Consider the following 18,424-nt stretch of genomic DNA (forward strand, 5'->3'; position numbering starts at 1 on the left):
ATGTTATCCTGTTTAAAGGAAGGTAAACCAACTTTAGCTAAACACCCCAACACTTTCAAGTATTTTAGGTTGGGTCCATGACCTTTCCACAATTCATAAGGGGTTTTGTCTAACTTCTTATGGGGTACTTTGTTCAACACATAATTAGCAGAAAGTACGGCCTCCCCCCACATGTTATCAGGTAAGCCAGAACTAATCAACATTGCATTCATCATTTCCTTAAGGGTTCTATTTTTCCTTTCAGCAATGCCGTTTTGTTGAGGAGTATAGGGAGCACTCAATTCATGAATAATAACATTTTGCTCACAAAGTTCCTTTAAAAAGGTTGTACCATCACTACAAAAACATAGGGTATATAACAACGGAATTTTAGAGACGGAAATATATCGGTTTCTAAATTAGAAACGGAAATAGAGTATTCCGTCGATAATTTATTTTATCAACGGATTTTGCATATCCGTAGAAAAATTTTGCAACGGAAACCTAATTCCGTCCATAATTTATATACGGAATTTTAAATCTGTTTCTAAACTTATTTTATTATTTTTTTAACTACAAACTGTTTTAGGCTGGGGGACACAATTTTCATTAATAGTCGACGGAAATATAAATCTGTTTCTAAACTTATATAAATTTTTTTAAAAAAATATTTTGAGAAAAAGGAAGGCACAAATTTCATTTACGCGCTCAAGTTTTTGGTTTTCCCGCTATAACCTTCCTAATTCCGAATTTTTGTTTGCCCTAGCCTAAAAATATCACTCTTCTTCTTCTTCCCTTCTTCTTCTTCTTCCCTTCATCATCCTAAGATGCACTTCACCGACCACCGAGGAACTCTTCGCCGACCACCGGGAACTCCTCAAACGTTTGCCTCTCTACTCTGGGCTTTATGTTACTTCACGCTGTACATACGTTCGCCTCTCTCCTCTGGGCTTCGTGTTAGGGTTTGGTGGTTCATTTTTTCTCTCTCTTCAGGTACGCCTCATTTTTTCTACTAAAGTGAGATTTTTGGATGAATTCCTCATTTATGCAATCGATTGCTTCTCATATTTACCTATTGAATTTGTAATTTCACTGATTAAATTGAATATTTAGGATAAGTTTATCTTTTGATTTTTTTTCCCTGCGTTTTGTTGCGAATTACTCCGTTGAAACATACTGAATTTCCTTGGTTTTTTATGATTAATTGGTTTGAGCAATATATGTTGATGTTGTTTTGTTCATCTATTTTATTGAATTATTTGTTGTGGATTATTTATTCCCTTCCAATACTCGTGTACAACTGATCCTTAACGAAATTAGAATTGTTAGTTTATTCACAACGAGAGCGTTTGGTACTTTGGTTGAGATGGATAGCGATTGAAGAGAAAAGTCTGAACTCAAAAGTCTACTTTTTAAATAGTTAGTTGTATTACTGAAATTAGATGAATGCCTTAATTAATTGGAATAATAGAATACACAGTAATGTTAAGACTGTAGCACAGTTGGCATATAGGCAAATGGTTGAGGTTATTAAATAAGGTAACATATGCTGTGTGTTTATTGTTGGGTTAATTGGGAAATGAGGAGGGGACTCAGCTAGCAGCTACAGGGGAGGGTGAGGGAACTCGACCAGGGAAGTATTACACAAGAAATCTGCAATTGTATTTGCAGAACAATGCAGAACAATTAGGGGTGATGTCACAGAGTCAAAAAACTTAAAAGTACTGAATTACACTGGATCTAAAGCAGAAGTCCAAGTTACGGTGACTGAATAAAATATTTCCAATATGCTTGCCAATAGGATGAAGAATATGTAGATGTGTTAGTTAGTGGTTCAAAGACTTGGTTGCTCAAGAGTTGATATACAGAACATAATAATAGAGATTACACAACAATGCATGTTAAAATTGGGTTTATAAAACCAAAATGAATTTTAAATAAAAGCATGTTAGACTGGGTTCTAAAAATAGGTTTACAGGTCAGAGGAAGCTATAGCTTGCGTGGTTTCTGACTGTAGTAGGCATTTTGATGGTGTTGTGATGGTGTTTGTGTGCTGGTCTTAGTGGGATTCTTGTCAGCTAGTATTTCAGATGGTTGGGTGGTGTTGTTGGTTTGCTGCCTACAGACTACAAAGTTTTCTTTTTTGGCTTGTTTTTCTGATCAACTTGCCTTAGTTAACATGTTGTTGCTGCTGTAGTTTAAGTTTGTTTGGTTTGTTTGGTTTGTTTTCTTAGGTTTGTTGTGATTTAACTTTTCTGTTCACTATGTTTTGAATGAAAACAACATGGCTTAAACAAGTTGAACTACAAATTGCTGCATTTTATGCAACAAATCATAGTGTTCTAATGCATTATGGTTCATGTTGCTGATAATTTATCTCAGTCACCGTCAAGTTGCCTGAGTTTCCTTTTTTTTTTTAAAAAATTTTAAAAGAAAATGAAAGAGAAAAGTAATAAGGAATGGACATGTGCCCTTCGTGGTTTTAGTTTTTATATATTATGTATAGATTTCTTATCATTTTCTTAAGGATTGCTTATTGATTTTCTTTTTCTTTTTCTATATTTTCTTTACTTTGTGGTTTTGTTATTGATTATATTTATGGATTTCCTTTATTTTCTTTTTCTTTATTTAACATAAATGAAACATTGTGATTTTCTTTTTCTTTGTCATATCAATTTGTTATGGATTGATTAAATACTTTGTGGTTTTACCTTTCTTTTGAATGATATTTTTTTGTTTGGATTGATTATCGTTTTCTTTTTCTTTATTTAACTTGAGTGAGTGCTAAGATATTTATTAGTGACTGCTTAGATTTATGTAGTGATTGGAGTTAAGAAAATCAACTAATATGTGAGCAATTTTTCAGTAGGACGAAGAGAACAATGATAGAACGTGAATGGATGTATAATAGGGTAAATGGGAAATTTTTTAGTTCCACTTATGCACAAAAGGTCGACGAGTTTATTGAATTTTCTTGTAAGCAAGAAAATGTTATGATTGACGGGCTATTAAAATGCCCTTGTGAAAAATGTCAAAATGTTCCGTATTTGGATCCCGATGTTGTAAAGTTCCATCTTTACCAAAATGGGTTCCTACCTAACTACCACAAATGAACTTTCCATGGGGAAGATGATTTTGATAATGCAATTCCAACTAGTGGGTTCACCTCAGTCGGAGAGACATGTAATCCATATAAGAGCATGGTTTTAGATGCCTTTCGACACGATCACCACTTGGAATGAGCATTTGAAGAATCAATTGATGTTGAAGAACCAATTTCCGAGTACAAGAAGTTCTTTGACATGCTTAGAAGCCTTTATATGATGGCTGCAAGATGTCTGTGTTTTCTGTTGCTACAAGGATAACCAACCTCAAATGTGAGTACAACATGCCGCATAAAGCCATAGATGGTGTTGCGTCGTTGATGAAGGAGATTTGTCCTGAAGTTAACAACATGACAGACACTTTCTCCAGAACTCGAAAATTACTTGATGGACTTGAGCTGCCTCACCATAAGATAGATGTATGTCCTAATGGATGTATGTTGTTTTGGAAGGAGCATAAAGATCTTAATGAATGTTGTGTTTGTAATGCTAATCGATACAAGACTTCGAGATCAATAGGCAAAAAAGTCCGCGAAAAGTGTTGATTTACTTGCCCATTGCTCCTAGGCTGCAAAGGTTATATGCAACAAAGTCTACAACTAAACAAATGAGATGGCATGCAGAAAATCCTCGAGTGGAAGGGGTGATGTCTCATCCTAGTGATGGCGAAGCATGGAAACACTTTGATGAATCTTTTCCTGCTTTTGCCGAAGAGCCACGAAATGTTCGACTTGGCCTTTGTACAGACGGGTTTTCTCCTTTTGGAAAGTCAGGGAATCAATATTCGTGTTGGCCCGTTATGTTAACTCCTTATAATCTGCCTCCAGGGTTATGCATAAAAAAACCGTTCATGTTCTTAAGTTTGATTATTCCAGGTCCAAAGAGTCCTAAAGGGAATCTTGATGTCTTTTTACAACCGCTTATTGACGAGTTGAAGATGTTATGGGAGTTACGGGTGCCAACTTATGATGTCTCTAAAAAGCAAAACTTTCAGATGAGGGCTATGTTACATTGGACTATTAGCGACTTTCCTGCTTATGGAATGCTATCAGGTTGGAGTACGGCTGGTAAATTGGCATGCCCCTATTGCATGGAGCATACAAAGGCTTTTACTCTCACAAATGGTAAGAAGCAAACTTGGTTCGATTGCCATCGCCAATTCCTAGAAGAAGACCATCCTTTCAGGCGAAATAAAAGTGGTTTTAGAAAAAATAAAGCGAAACATTCTTCTGCCCCACCAAGATTGACGGGTGAACAAGTATGGGAGCGTGTTTCAAAGTTGCCAAAAACAGGTGAGTGCACACATTCTGATGCGTTAAAGCTTCTTAAAGGCTCTCCAGTTCCTCATAATTGGACAAAACAAAGTATCTTCTAGCAACTACCATATTGGAGCAAGCTTTTGATTCGCCACAATCTTGATGTCATGCACATTGAGAAGAATGTGTTTGATATTGTGTTCAATACTGTAATGAATGTCAAAGGAAAGACAAAAGACAACCTGAAAGCAAAGAAATATTTGAAGAAGTTTTGTAAGCGAAGAAAGTTGGAAGTTCCGGATGATGCCATTGATGAGACTAATATGCCAAGTGCTGCATATGTCTTGTCTAAAGAGAAGAGTAAGGTTTTTTGTGAATGGTTGCAAGGGTTGAAATTTCCAGAAGGATATGCATCTAATTTGAGTAGATGTATAGACCAAAAGGACTATAAACTTTTTGGCATGAAAAGCCATGATTGTCATGTTCTTATGCAAAGATTACTTCCGGTCGCTTTCAAAGACTTGCTGCCCCTCAATGTGTGGAATGCTCTCACTGAGTTGAGTCAATTTTTTAGGGATATTTGTTCATCTTCTTTGAAAATAGAAGACATGACTCAATTAGAAAAAAATATTCCTGAAATTCTTTGTAAGTTGGAGAGAATATTCCCACCGAGCTTCTTTAACTCTATGGAGCATCTTCCTATCCATTTGCCTTATGAAGCCAAAGTTGGTGGGCCGGTTCAATATAGGTGGATGTATCTTTTTGAAAGGTAAAATCATCTTATCTTTTTTTTAATGAATCTCATTAATAAAACATGAACATAAGGTAACAAATTTCATTCTTTTAGGTTTTTATACCATCTCAAGAAAAAGGTGGGAAACAAAGCTCGAGTTGAAGCATCTATTTGTAATGCCTACTTAACAGAGGAAATCTCAACCTTTTGCTCCCATTATTTTGAGGAACATGTTCATACAAGAGTGGGTAACTTAGGATTGAATCTTAGAGGTAATGAAGAGTCGATTGACCAACATCTACCTGAAATTTTCTCTTGTACAACCGGCTATAGTGCATCTGAAGGGAAATTAGATTATGTCGATGACAAAGACTATGATATTGCCCATCGTTATATCCTTGGTAATTGTGAGCTGCTCTCTGACTTTGAACGGTATGTCCTTGTTGTTTTGTATAATTCAAATCCTTTTGATATATTATTACTTTATATACCTAAAACAAAATATTTAACAGTTTGTTTGAAGAACATGTGATGAGAACTTATGGTTGCTTAGAGGTGGAAGATGTTTGGATCAATTATGACCAGAACTTTTCAAATTGGTTTAAAGAACTTGTAAGTTGCCTAAATCATATAACATTACTATAAAAGACAAACGTTTACAAATTAATAATTGAAAAGTGTTTGGATTGTTTTAGGTTTTGGATATGGGCATTAATGACGACGTCATTCATTCTTTAGCACTTGGTCCATCGACAAGAGTTCGGAAATTTAATAGGTATTACATTAATGGTTACCATTTTCACACATTCACCTATGGTAAGGATAAATCAACCGCGAACTATGGTGTTTGTGTGAAAAGTGAGGATGGATATGACTATTTTGGGATTCTTCAAGAGGTAATTGAATTGGTTTACATTGGCGCTAAAAGGAGTTATAAAACAATTTTGTTCAAATGTGAGTGGGTTGATCCTATACAAGGTACTAGGATGCATGAAAAGTATAAACTTGTACAGGTCAACCAAATGAGAAAATACCCAAAGTATGATCCGTTTGTGTTGGCTTACCAAGTGGAGCAAGTATATTTTGCACCAAGTCCTACTACGAAAAAAGAGAGAAATCCATGGTTATACGTCTTCAATGTTAAAGCTAGAGGAACCGTTGAAGCCCCATTAGATGAATTGGCTTTTCAAGAGGTGGTCATTCAAAATCCTCCGTTACTTTCAGAAGTCGAGTTAAGTGAAGGTGATGAGGATGAACGAGACGAAGAAGAGGAAGAAGAAGGGGGGGAAGAGGAAGAAGAAGAAGAAGAAGAAGAAGAAGAAGATTTTACTAATGGCGAGGATGATGATGAGGAAGACGATGATGAATGTTAATCAATGAAGATCTAGACAATTAAACTAATTTTTTATGGTGTAATGTGTTAGTGTTTTTTAAAACTAAAATTTGTGCCGATTGAAATATTTTGTGTTGTTGCGGTTGTGTTGAAGTGTTGACGATGTTTTTTTTACAAGAGTTTACCTTGCTTGAGTCTTGCAACTTTATGCTTATTATTGATGTTGTTATACTGATCTGTTGCTATTTGTTTCTTTTACTTCTTGCCATGCTGATTCTGGAGCTTGTGCTTCTGTATTCAAGTTGGTTTTTGAAGGTAGGATTATATATTCTACTGTCAGTTTGCGTATTATATTAATTGTATGCTTAATGTTAGTCTATGATACTCAGACTTACAGAAGTCTTAAGACTCTGGTATGTTTTCCCTAGGTTTTCTGCTATGTATGAAGAATCATAATCTTAGTTATCAAATTAGAACCATAGATTCACAAATCTGAAGAAGATTATGATGTTGAAAAGTGCAAACCTGTGGAGATGTCCTTTGGTATCTTTCCAGCAGAATATCTTTCCTGCTTTTAGGCTGGTAATGTAAAAAACATACATCATAGCGAGAACTCAGAAGGTATATAACTACTCCCCTTCAACAATAAGTAGGAATCAAACACAGAGAAGATGCGCATAAAATAGGGATAGTGGGATGACAATGTTAAGTATGACTGCAGACAAGCCATAAAAGCTATGATCCAAAATATAAAACATGCAGAGTGCCACCAGAAACAAATTCTTTTTATTCTGATTAGTAATGCGGTTTTGATTCAGATATATAGTATCTTTTGATTCTTTTTATTCTGATTAGTAATGCGGTTTTGATTCTTTTTGTTAATCTGATTTGGTGTCTATATTGCTGCTAACTTCTGATTTGTTGTGTTGTTGCTGCTAACTTTAACATGCAGATGTCGTATAGACGTAGAGGTGGTTTGAACGGGAGGGGTGCCATCATTCGACCTCCGGGATACCGTTCTAATGGCCTAACAAGTACTCACATTATAGGTGAAGAGACTCCACAATTGCCTAATTATGGACATGAGGCAGATGCAACCATGCTCAATCAAGTGCTTAATCACCATATGCCTAATTCTTTGACCCAAGCAGCAAGCACCAGCCAACAGGCACCACGCAGCAGCTACCAAGCGTCATTAAACATGAATATGGCAGCAACAACTAACACAACTGACACACTTCAGCAGGTGCCAAACACAATTCGTCAAGGGCCCCATTCAACCCCCCTCCATGATACCGATGTAGACCATAATCGTGAAGCAAACACAGATGTACCTGATGAGACAAGTAACCCTGAAAAGGACCATTGTGTGCTGCACCCTGATGGATTATGGTGAGTTGCTTATTCCATCAATTTAACTTTCGATAAAATCTTCTAAAATAAGTTGACATAATAAGTTTTTCAAATGTGATAATTTCAACATTTTTCTTTCAATAGGTTTCCTCATCGTGCCGTGGTTAACAAGGTTTCTCAGACATCCTATAAGTCATATTTTAAGGGACTCTATTGCAATTGGAAGATGACTCCACCACAAGTTCAACAAAGGTGGTGGAATGCTTTCAAGGTTTGTTTTTTTAAGGTTTATGTATTGGTTTCCACTTGTGAATGTGTTTTGTACCTTTGTTTTCCAAATTCAGTTAGTCAGTCATGATAACTTCAGTCAACCATTGAAAGCCTACAATGTACAACTTTCTTGTATTCTAGACTTCGTAAACCTGTCACCGTATCACTCAGCTGCTTCCATTACTGCATCCTTCTCTATGTACTTGACTGCTACCAAATAGCTGATCTTAACCTAGGTCAACATCCTAACCAACCAAAGAATTAGAACCAGAGCACATTATCCATAAAGACGATAATTTAGGTTGACTAAAGCCTTGTCTTGTTACCTGATTTGGATCTTACACGGCATACTTGTTGAAATCAAGGATACTATCCTTTACTCCTACCTTCCTCTCCTCTAAGGACTTGGTGTATTCTTGCGGACAAGCCTTCTGGTGCAATTGTTAGTACCAGGAAACCTTCTGGCCTTGTCCACTGACGTGAATCCATATCTTGCAGCTTCAGGTGAGGCATCTGAACATACAATTGCCTTCCCAAACTGTTGCAGAAAATAGACAGCAAAAAGACAGAAACGTCAGTAGTACTCTAAATGATGTGCTAGTATATTTTCTGTTCTTAGTGTTAGTACCATATAGCCTGGAGCAGAAAGAAAAAATATTGAAGGGATTAAACCCTTCTTCAGATGAAAAGAATGCAATAATTGAAAGTTTCATGCATGAAAATTACCAAACATTCCCTCAAGTTCAAAAAAGTGTCAAATAAATCTGTTTTGATCCACTCAGTCAGTGTAGTGTAGCAAGTATTTGTTGATTTACATAAAGTCTATTAGCTGTAGTGATAGTTTTGTTTGGCATTTAATAACTTGATCGCTTTTTAATTGTTTGATCCTTGCATATTCAACTTAAGCATGAGTTCTCCTGGGATCCATCAGTAGTTAAGTTGGTTAAGAAGGAATGGAAATCAAAGGCGAGTAGGCTCCTTACTGGTATAGTGTCAAAGCTGTGCAATGAACCTGGCTACAATGCTAAATGGTGTCCTCCTACCGCAAGGGAAGAAATGATTCAGATCAGGTCTGAAGAGGAGAATAAAAAAAGCAGATCAATGTGCAAAAAATCGGAATGGAGATGGAGACCATAAGATTCACCATCGACAAGGGTCCATATCCACAGACGAAGTGAGGCTAAAATTGGTAATGATTTCTCTGGTTTGGTCCTTTCTCTTTTGAAAGTTATACAGTATTGTTCTGGTTATTTCGTTAAACTTCTAGTGATGTTAAGTAGTGGTTTTGGTCAAGTTTTGTTCGGTTCTAATTGTGATCAAGTTTTCAGTTGTTCTTCCATGCTTTTTGCCGCATTGATGTTTTTTTGAACAAAATGAATAGGCAAAGAAGCTGGGCCGCCAGGCAACTCCATCTGAGGTTTACTACGAAACCCATGCGGATAGTGGTGGCCGATTTGTTAATGCTAAGGCAGAAACTGTTTGGGTAAGTATTATGGAGTACAACTCTCTAAGCTATTATATTTCTTATCTATTACAATTTCTAAGTTATGTATAGTATGAATATACTCCTATCTTATCATTGGATTTACTTTATAAGTTTTCATAGCACCTGGATGATGATTGGATATTAGATAGTGAATCGTTTGGGATGTTAGAAACAGGTTAAAGTTGACGTAATTTCCTAAATGAAATTTTAGGTTGTCCATATTTAGGGGAAGTGCTGCCGAAATTTCCAGCCATTACTTCTCTTTGTAGGTCTCATTTATACAACAAATAATAAAACATAATGAATGATTTCCCTTTATGTTGAAACTACTATACATAGCCATGTTTTTTCCATCAATTTTCAGTCATCACTTCTATGCATTAAGTCTGCCTAAGGATGCTACGAAGTTCAGTTTTACATGGTAAAATTACTAACAATATAATGCAACATAAACTGGTATATAGCTACTGGTTTAATTGTTCAATAGTTTTTGGCCTGTTTTGGTGTATTAATTAGATAGGGAGCTCTAATTTAGAGCTGGATGGGGTCACATTTCTAGCAGGCATATACTGAATGCATGGGGAAACTTTTGCATCAATCATGTGCTCAAGCTTGGAATATACTGAAGTAACTGAGGGGTCCTCTATACTAGGTTGAAATGTGCCAAATTTTTGGTCTATGGCTCACTGTAATGATCTTGCTAATTCAGTTCTGACATATTGGTTTCCTAATCATATGACTTCATAATGCAACACATATATTTGCCTTGATTGTTATGTACTTGGTGTTACTAAGATATTAAGTCATCAGGCACCTAATCATGTTCCTTGGTGTATTTTTTTTGCAGAATGACTTTAAAAATAGAAAAGCAGCTAATCTACAATGTGAGGTTGAGAATCGAAAGACAGACGATGAGTTATTCCTTGAGGCTACTGGTGGGTGGAGTGACAAGGGGAGAATTTTCGGTTTGGGAGCAGCAACTGACTTTTTCTATGAGAGACCCGAAGATAGGAGGGCGAAAAAGTCACGTACAAATTATGCGATGGAACAAAAGAAAGAGCTTGCTGAAACCAACGAGAATCTTGCTGAAACCCAAGAGAACCTTGCTGAAACTAAGGAGATCCTTGTTGAAACCCAACAAAGACTAGCTGAAACTCAAAAGCATTTGGAGGCTCTTCATGAGCATGTGCGACTTATTGTGCAAGCCAACAATCTCTCGACCACTCCTTCTTCTACATCCTTACCTTGAGGCCCACTAATTTCGTAGGTGGCTAGCTGCAAACATTGGATTGAAGGATTTTTTGTACATTCATAAGTAGTACATTTTGTAATTAATGGTACCAAATATTTTACTAAGTTAATTGGAGGGGCTACTTTTGCTTAGTGGTAGAAGCTCCTCCCTTGTTAGATACTTTCTAAGCATACTTAGAGGATATTTCTAGTGCTTTTGGCGCATTTGGAAAATGTTGTTACATTTAACTTTATCAATTATTGTTTTGTAAGGTGCTTCTGATTTGGTTTAATGTTTAAACAGGTACATTAATAGCTTATGATTCTTTAAAATGTAATATTAGAACGAAATATTTAATATTAAAATTTTGAATGTCATTATAAAATTAGAGATGGAAGTGGAATTCCGTAGATAAAATTAGAGACAGAAAAGTAAACTTTGTCGCTAAAATTTTGAAAATTAGATTATAAATTCAGAAACGGAAGTGGAATCCGTAGCTAAAAATAGCGACAGAAAAATAAGTCCGTAGAAAAACCTAGAAACAGAGTTCAAATTCTGTTCCTGAATCCAGCAACAGAATGGTAAACAGCGTAGCAGCATTCTGCAACGGAAAGACAATTTCCGTTTCTAGAATCATCAACGGAATTTATTTTCCGTTTCTAAATTTTAGCATCGGATTTTTTGTATATATTTTGTCGCTGCCTCAGCTACGGTTGGCCCAATATCCGTCGATATAACCGTTTAGCGACAAGGTTTTTGCCAACGGACGCGTTCCGTCGCTGAATCTGTTGCTACCCTCATTTAGAAACGGAATTGTTGATTCTAGAGACGGATTCTTTTTGTTGCTATATCGCTTTTTTTTGTAGTGCATACTCACCACCTCTATCAGACCTAAACCTTTTAATCTTACGGTCTAATTGATTTTCAACTTCTGCCTTATAAATTATAAACTTTTGTTCTGCCTCATCTTTGGTCCTTAAAAGGTAAACTTTGGTATATCTAGAATGGTCATCTACAAAGGTGCTATAATACCGTTTTCCGCCTCTGCTTTCGGTATTCTTAAAATCAGCTAAGTCTGAGTGAATTAATTCAAGCAATTCAGTTTGTCTAGAAGTAACTGGTCTAAAGTGAGTTCTAGAATGCTTAGCCTCAACACAAATTTCACACTTATTATGACCATTACTATTCAGATTAGGAATTAGAGACATTGATTGCAAACGTTTTAAAGAGCCATAATTGACATGTCCTAATCTACCATGCCAAAGATCAACAGACCCAAGCAAGTAAGCAGAAGAAGTAGTCTTATTCATAAGATCAATAACATATACAATATCTAAAATAAACAAACCACCAGACAAATATCCCTTCCCCACAAATTCCCCATTACGAGATAAAACAAGTTTGTCACCCTCAAAAACAAGTTTCACACCAGCTTTGTTAAGGAGAGAACCAGAAATTAAGTTCCTGCGAAGAGAAGGGACATACAGTACATTTTGCAAAGAAAAAGATTTTCCAGAATTCAGCTTTAGGAGAATTTTCCCTTTGTCAAGCACCTCAGAACTGCTTGAATTTCCCATAAAGACCTTTTCACCTCCCGTAGCTTCTTTGAATTCTGCAAACAGTTCCTTATCTGAACAGAAGTGCTTAGTTGCACCTGTATCAAAAATCCATTCAGTTTTATTATCAACTAAATTAATTTCAGAAATTACAGCAGCAATAACTTCGTTAGTATCTTCTGCAACATGAGCTTGATTCTTGATTTGATCTGGTTTCTGGCCATTGCTTGCAACATCCTTGCGGTTGTAGCATTGCCAAGCCTTATGCCCTGACTTACCACAAACATAACAACCACCAGATCCTTTCTCTGACTTCCCATTTTTCTTAAAGTCTCCACCTTTCTTGCCTTGAACACCAAGTTGTTTTGAATTCTGATTCTTCTTCTTGAAGTTTCCAGAATTCTTGTTTTGTTTATTAAACCTATCAGATTTTGGGAAAGAAGATTCCACAATGTTAGCTTTAACATAAAGTTCATAAGGAGAAGAGTCCTTATCCTTCAATCGGTTGGCTTCTTCGATCTTCATGTGGCTGACCAATTCTTCAAGGGACATATCCTTCTTCTTGTGCTTGAGATGATTGCGGTAATTGGACCATGAATCAGGAAGCTTCTCGATCAGAACATTGGCTTGCAGCACCTCAGACATCTTCATACCTTCTGCCAGAATATCAGCAACCAAATTTTCGTACTCATGGACTTGATCCATGATTGGCTTGTCATCAACGATCTTGAACTGTAGCCACTTTCCAGTAGCATACTTCTTTTTGCCAGCATCATCTGTACCATATTTCTTTTCCAAGGTCTCCCAAACAGATTTAGCAGATTTGTTATTGATGAAAAGATCAAAAAGAGAGTTACCCATATGACTGAGAAGGTGACCTCTAACGAACTTGTTGTGCTTCTCATACTTGGCGATCCGTTCATCAATATTTGGTGTGGCAGTGGCAGCATCAGATGTCTCGGTGAGAGGACGTTGAGGACAATAAAAAGGACGTAATCAACCTCCAACTGCTCAAAAAAGATCAGTAATTTTTGAGCCCAACGTTTGTAATTGGTACCATCGAGAGGTTCCAATTTGGAGAGATCAGGAAGAGTCTTGATGAGTGATGAATCCATAATCAGATTTCACAGTAGGGAAATTTTGCTTCTAAATTGTGGGAGGAATACTGTCAAATCCGAAAATGAGAATAAAATGTGGGCCGAATATTTGATGTGAATAAAGCTGTGACGTGTTATGAAACACTGTCTTAGAAGCAAAATTCCCCCGACTATGGTGCAATCGTAATAGGCGTTGCCCCCCAAGATTTTACACAGCAACTCGTTTTAACGTGCACTCGAATAAAACGAATTAGGAACTCATAATATGCTCAGAATAAGATAGAGGGTAGAATGATTTTTCGGTGTCTCATAATTGAACTGCCCAACTGATTTTATAGGGAGTCCAAAACTGTAACCGAAATTCAGAGTTTTAATTAGAGAATAAAACCAGAATTAATGAGTGAATAAAATCAGAATTAATTGGTGAATAAAATCAGATATTCAAAATCAAAATCGAAAATCTGAATTAAAACGGAAGCGGAAATCATGGAACCGTTTTCGTAATAAATGCGGCCGTTACGTTTTGGTTTAAGAATGTGGATTGAGCTACGTAACTGAACGGTCTCATAATAACTGGACCGTCAGTTACGACTTGGCCCAAAAAGAAGGCCCCACCACACCGCGCACGTGCCACAAACCGGCCGGACGGGCGGCAGCGGCGCGCTTGGGGATTCCCTTCCTAGCCCAAACCACTAGGGGACACACTTCAAGAAGTAAACAACACTTCCCTATATTTAAACAAGGAGAAAGGTTCATTTTCTTTCCATGTGGGACAAAAACCCTTTTCTTTAAATACTCCATTTGAAAAGCCTACTTTTCATTTCTACCAATATGGGACATTTTCACAATATGGTAAAACTCTTTCTTTGCATTGTTTCCAACAATAACAATATGTGCAGAAAAATGTCCGAATCGTTTTGATAATTCAGCCTAATAAATGAAGAAAACCTGTAGAGAATAAAAAGAGAAAGGGGAAAATAACCTTTTTTGAGGGGAGGGGGTTAAAAAAGTATGCCAAAGAAATTTCCTGCAACTGCAGGGACTATGGATGGTATATCTCCCATTGTATGTACATATTCTGGCACGATGTCACCACTTGAACACCAAGGTGGAAAATCTTGGAATGAGGGGGGGAAGTAAAAAAATTAAAACAAGAAGAAACTCATATTAATGTTACAGTAAAACAAACTATGTTGATGATTGATAATGCTGCCGTTTGTTTCGTTGAAAAATCAAGCAGCAATCAACTAAAATGATTACTCAGTATATAAATTGATAAATTAGTATTTTATTTTTCTCAAAACTCTATCTATTTACTTTTTTATCTTTAAATATCACTACAAGAATTTGTACTTTTAATGACAACCTAATTACGACGGGTCAAAAATTCAGTCGCAAAAGCCTTTTGCGACGGGGCTAACAACCAAACAATGACGGGAATAACCGTCGCAAAATGTCTTTTACGACGGGATTTTCTATTAACGACGGCCCACTTTTATGATGGGTTCGCGAAATGAATCCCGTCGTTAATCAACGATTATTGGCCTTTCGCGACGGGATTTCCCGTCGTTAATAGTACAATTTCTTATAGTGTATTATAAAGTGAATTTTATCTTTTTAACATATTTATCTATTTACTATATTTTTAAAATAATTAATATTCGATTTTATGACAGGACTTTCTTACGTGGCGCTCCGAAATCTCTCCAAAAAACCCCCCTTTATATATATATATATTTTAGATTATATATTCATTCTTGCAGACAAAAAGAGTATATTATAGAAACTATAGGTTCTGTGAAGTAACTATATTTTCACAATAGTAACTATGAAAAAAAAATAATAATAATAATAATAATAATAATAATAATAATAATAATAATAATAATAATAATAATAATAATAATAATAGGCTTTAGGAAAATAATTTTCGAAGCTAGTTTTTCTCTCTCTCTCTTTCCATGGTGTAGCGCACGATAAGGTACAACAGCTATCGTTCACCCACCATTGAAATGGCGAGGAAGAAGAAGACTCAGAAACAAGAAGTTCGTGAGATCAATGAAGAGGCTTCAACGCTTCTTCATATTGCCTCTTTGCGCCCGATGAACCAACACCAGTTGCGAAACTCCATACCCAGCAATGGTGATGAAGTTCGAGTGCCGCCGGTGATTCGATCCCCATTTCCGTCGCATCCATCTGCTGGACCACTGTCGCCGCACACTCAGGTTGCTATTGCAGCATATCATGCTGCTATTCATTACTCCCCTTTTCAATCGGAAAACAGGGGCAGTATCTCCGAGATTGTTGGAGGTATGGAGGGAGCTCAGGAGAGTGGGAGGATGGGTGGTGCTGTACTGGAAGAAGGGAGAGGGATAATAGAAAATGTGAATCCTGTGTTAGATCTGGAAAATAGTACGGAAACCCTTGTGGAAAAGAGGGAGGGTGTGATCCAAAATGAGAGCTTGTTGAGCTCTAAAATGACTGAAATTATGCAGAGTGTCAATGGGGTATTGGAGATGATGAGATCTGGGCGGAATGGGAAGGAGAAAGCCAACCCTGGGAATGTGATTGGAACAGAGCAAGTAAACTTGCAAGGAGAGACGAAGGTGGGGGAGAATGCTGCGGCTCGAAATATGAACCCGAAAACTCCATGGCTGAACCTTTTTCATGGTAACCAAATGACGGGGAAAGGTACATCTCTCTCATTCATTGCTCCTATAGTCTCAGATGGATGTCCTGTTGCTATGTTAGACATTGTTGATGTGAACAAAATGGCTGCAATATGGGAAGCTGCTTTAATCATGTATGTTGTAGGGGATAAACCAACTATTGGGGTTGTAATTCGATTTATTGCCAATGAGTGGAAACATGTTGCTAAGCCCAGTGTCTTCTTACATGATGAAGGCTATTTTGTGATAAAATTTAGTTCAAAAAAAGATAGAGATGATGTTCTGAAAGCTGGACCTTATACCTTTTATGGCAGACCTATGATAACAAAACCATGGTCCTCTGGATTTAGTTTTCAAGATGAAATCCTTCGTGTCATTCCTGTGTGGGTGAGGTTGCCTAATCTCCCTTTATGTTGTTGGGGGAGTGATTCTCTTAGTAGAATTGGGAGTTTGATTGGAGTGCCATTGTTTGCTGATGACTGCACTTCGAAACAATTAAGGATATCATTTGCTAGACTTTTGATTGAGGTTGATGTAACTAAGGAGCTTCCTAAGGAAGTCCTGATTCAAGATCACTTAGGTGTAACCATCAAGCAGAAGGTGGAGTATGATTGGCTCCCACCTTTTTGTAAAGATTGTAATGCTGTTGGCCATGACTGTAGAGTAAAGAAGAATGTGGGTGCTAGATTACAACCTGCTACAACTGGACCAACACAGCAGAAAACTCAGAAAGTATGGAGACCTAAGAAAGTTGTTGAGCAAGAAGTTGTAGTTCCTACACCTGAGGTAATGCAGGAATTGGTTATACCATCTGTAATTGAAAAAGTTGTTCCTGCTGGTGATGTTTACACTCCAAAAACAGACACCACAGTTGCTCTGGATGATGGTTGGAGAGTGGTTTCAAGGAGGAGAAAGGAAGCTAAAACCCCAAACACCTTTCTTGGCCTAGCCCAAGTCCATGCAGCTGTTGCAGGAATTTCAGAAGAGGAGGGTGGAAGTGAGGGGGAGGGTGAGGAGTTTCCTCCATGAATATCTGTTCTTGGAACATTAGGGGTCTCAATGACCCCTCAAAGGTGGGGGAGGTGAAAAAGTTTGCTGCTGCCAATAACATTGTTGTTTTTGCTTTACTGGAAACAAGGGTGAAAAGTAATAATCATCTAAAAATTCAGAAGAAATTTGGGCCAACATGGAGATGGGAAATGAACTATATTGCTTCTCCAAGGGGAAGGATATGGGTGGGGTGGAAACACCAAGTGGTGACAGTTCATGTCACAAAATGCACTGAGCAATTGTTACATGGTGATGTTTTAGCTAAATCTGGAAAGTTTCAAACTGCTTTTACTGCAGTGTATGGTTTGCACTCAGTTGACACCAGAAGAACTTTGTGGGCTGATTTGATTCAGTTGAGTAGTAGTACTGTTGGTCCTTGGCTAATAATGGGTGACTTCAATGCAGTGCTTTATTCAGGGGATAGAATCAATGGCAATCCTGTTCATGATGCTGAAACCAGAGATTTTCAGGGGTGTATTGATGTGGCTAATTTAGCTGAAATTAAGAGTTGTGGGCACTTCTTTTCTTGGAGTAATAAGGGGCAAGGGAATGCTAGAATTTCTTCTAGAATTGACAGAGCTCTTGGTAGCATTGACTGGCATACTAAATATGTTGATGCAGTGGTTGATTTTCTGAACCCTGGGTTGTCAGATCATTCACCTTTGTTGTTGAACTGTAAAGTGGAGGGCACAACTGGAGGAAGACCTTTCAAATTTTTCAACTATATGGCCACCCATGTGGACTTTCTGAAAATTGTGCAAGATGGTTGGGCTCAGAGGTGTGTTGGATCTCCTATGTTTTCTGTGTGGCAGAAATTAAAGGTGATCAAGGGTGGGCTGAAAACTCTTCACCATAAAGAGTTTTCCAGACTAGATGATAAAATTGAGCAGATAAGACAGGAACTTGATGAGGTGCAAAGCAAGTTAGCTATTGACAGTACTGACACTGAATTACAGCAAAAAGAATCATTCTGTAATAGATTACTGAAGAAATTTTTGAAAATTCAGGAGAGTGCATACTGGCAAAAATCTAGAATTCAGTGGATTAAAGAGGGAGATGCAAACACTAAATTCTTCTTTAGTGCCATGAAAGAGAGAATTTCAAGGAACATCATTGATGTACTTTACAATGCTGCTGGTGACAAATTAGTTACTACAGAAGACATTAAAGCAGAAATTAAAGATTTCTATGTGAATCTCATTGGTACTGCAGCCCCTAACCTCACTGGTATTGATATAGAGCTTGTTAGAAAGGGAAAACAACTCTATCCCCTTGCTGCAGAAAGTCTGATTCAACCTGTTACCCCC

General features: G+C 37.1%; 2 protein-coding genes across 2 annotated transcripts; both read left to right on the forward strand.

The window, feature by feature from the left end:
* The first annotated feature begins 765 nt into the window (after positions 1 to 765).
* On the forward strand, positions 766 to 11,016 carry LOC110801548 (uncharacterized). Its single transcript, XM_056827050.1, has 7 exons — positions 766 to 972; positions 6,688 to 6,720; positions 7,358 to 7,797; positions 7,903 to 8,029; positions 8,935 to 9,217; positions 9,410 to 9,511; positions 10,362 to 11,016. Exons 3-5 carry the CDS (start codon positions 7,358 to 7,360, stop codon positions 9,163 to 9,165), a joined length of 798 nt encoding a protein of 265 aa, XP_056683028.1. The 5' UTR covers positions 766 to 972; positions 6,688 to 6,720; the 3' UTR covers positions 9,166 to 9,217; positions 9,410 to 9,511; positions 10,362 to 11,016.
* Positions 4,507 to 6,679, forward strand: LOC130459588 (uncharacterized). The gene is made up of 4 exons (XM_056827049.1): positions 4,507 to 5,108; positions 5,187 to 5,504; positions 5,585 to 5,684; positions 5,768 to 6,679. Exons 1-4 carry the CDS (start codon positions 4,507 to 4,509, stop codon positions 6,443 to 6,445), a joined length of 1,698 nt encoding a protein of 565 aa, XP_056683027.1. The 3' UTR covers positions 6,446 to 6,679.
* Positions 11,017 to 18,424: the final 7,408 nt, after the last annotated feature.

The sequence above is a fragment of the Spinacia oleracea genome, chromosome 4 (genome assembly GCF_020520425.1).
Source record: "Spinacia oleracea cultivar Varoflay chromosome 4, BTI_SOV_V1, whole genome shotgun sequence".
Taxonomy (NCBI): Eukaryota; Viridiplantae; Streptophyta; class Magnoliopsida; order Caryophyllales; family Amaranthaceae; genus Spinacia; species Spinacia oleracea.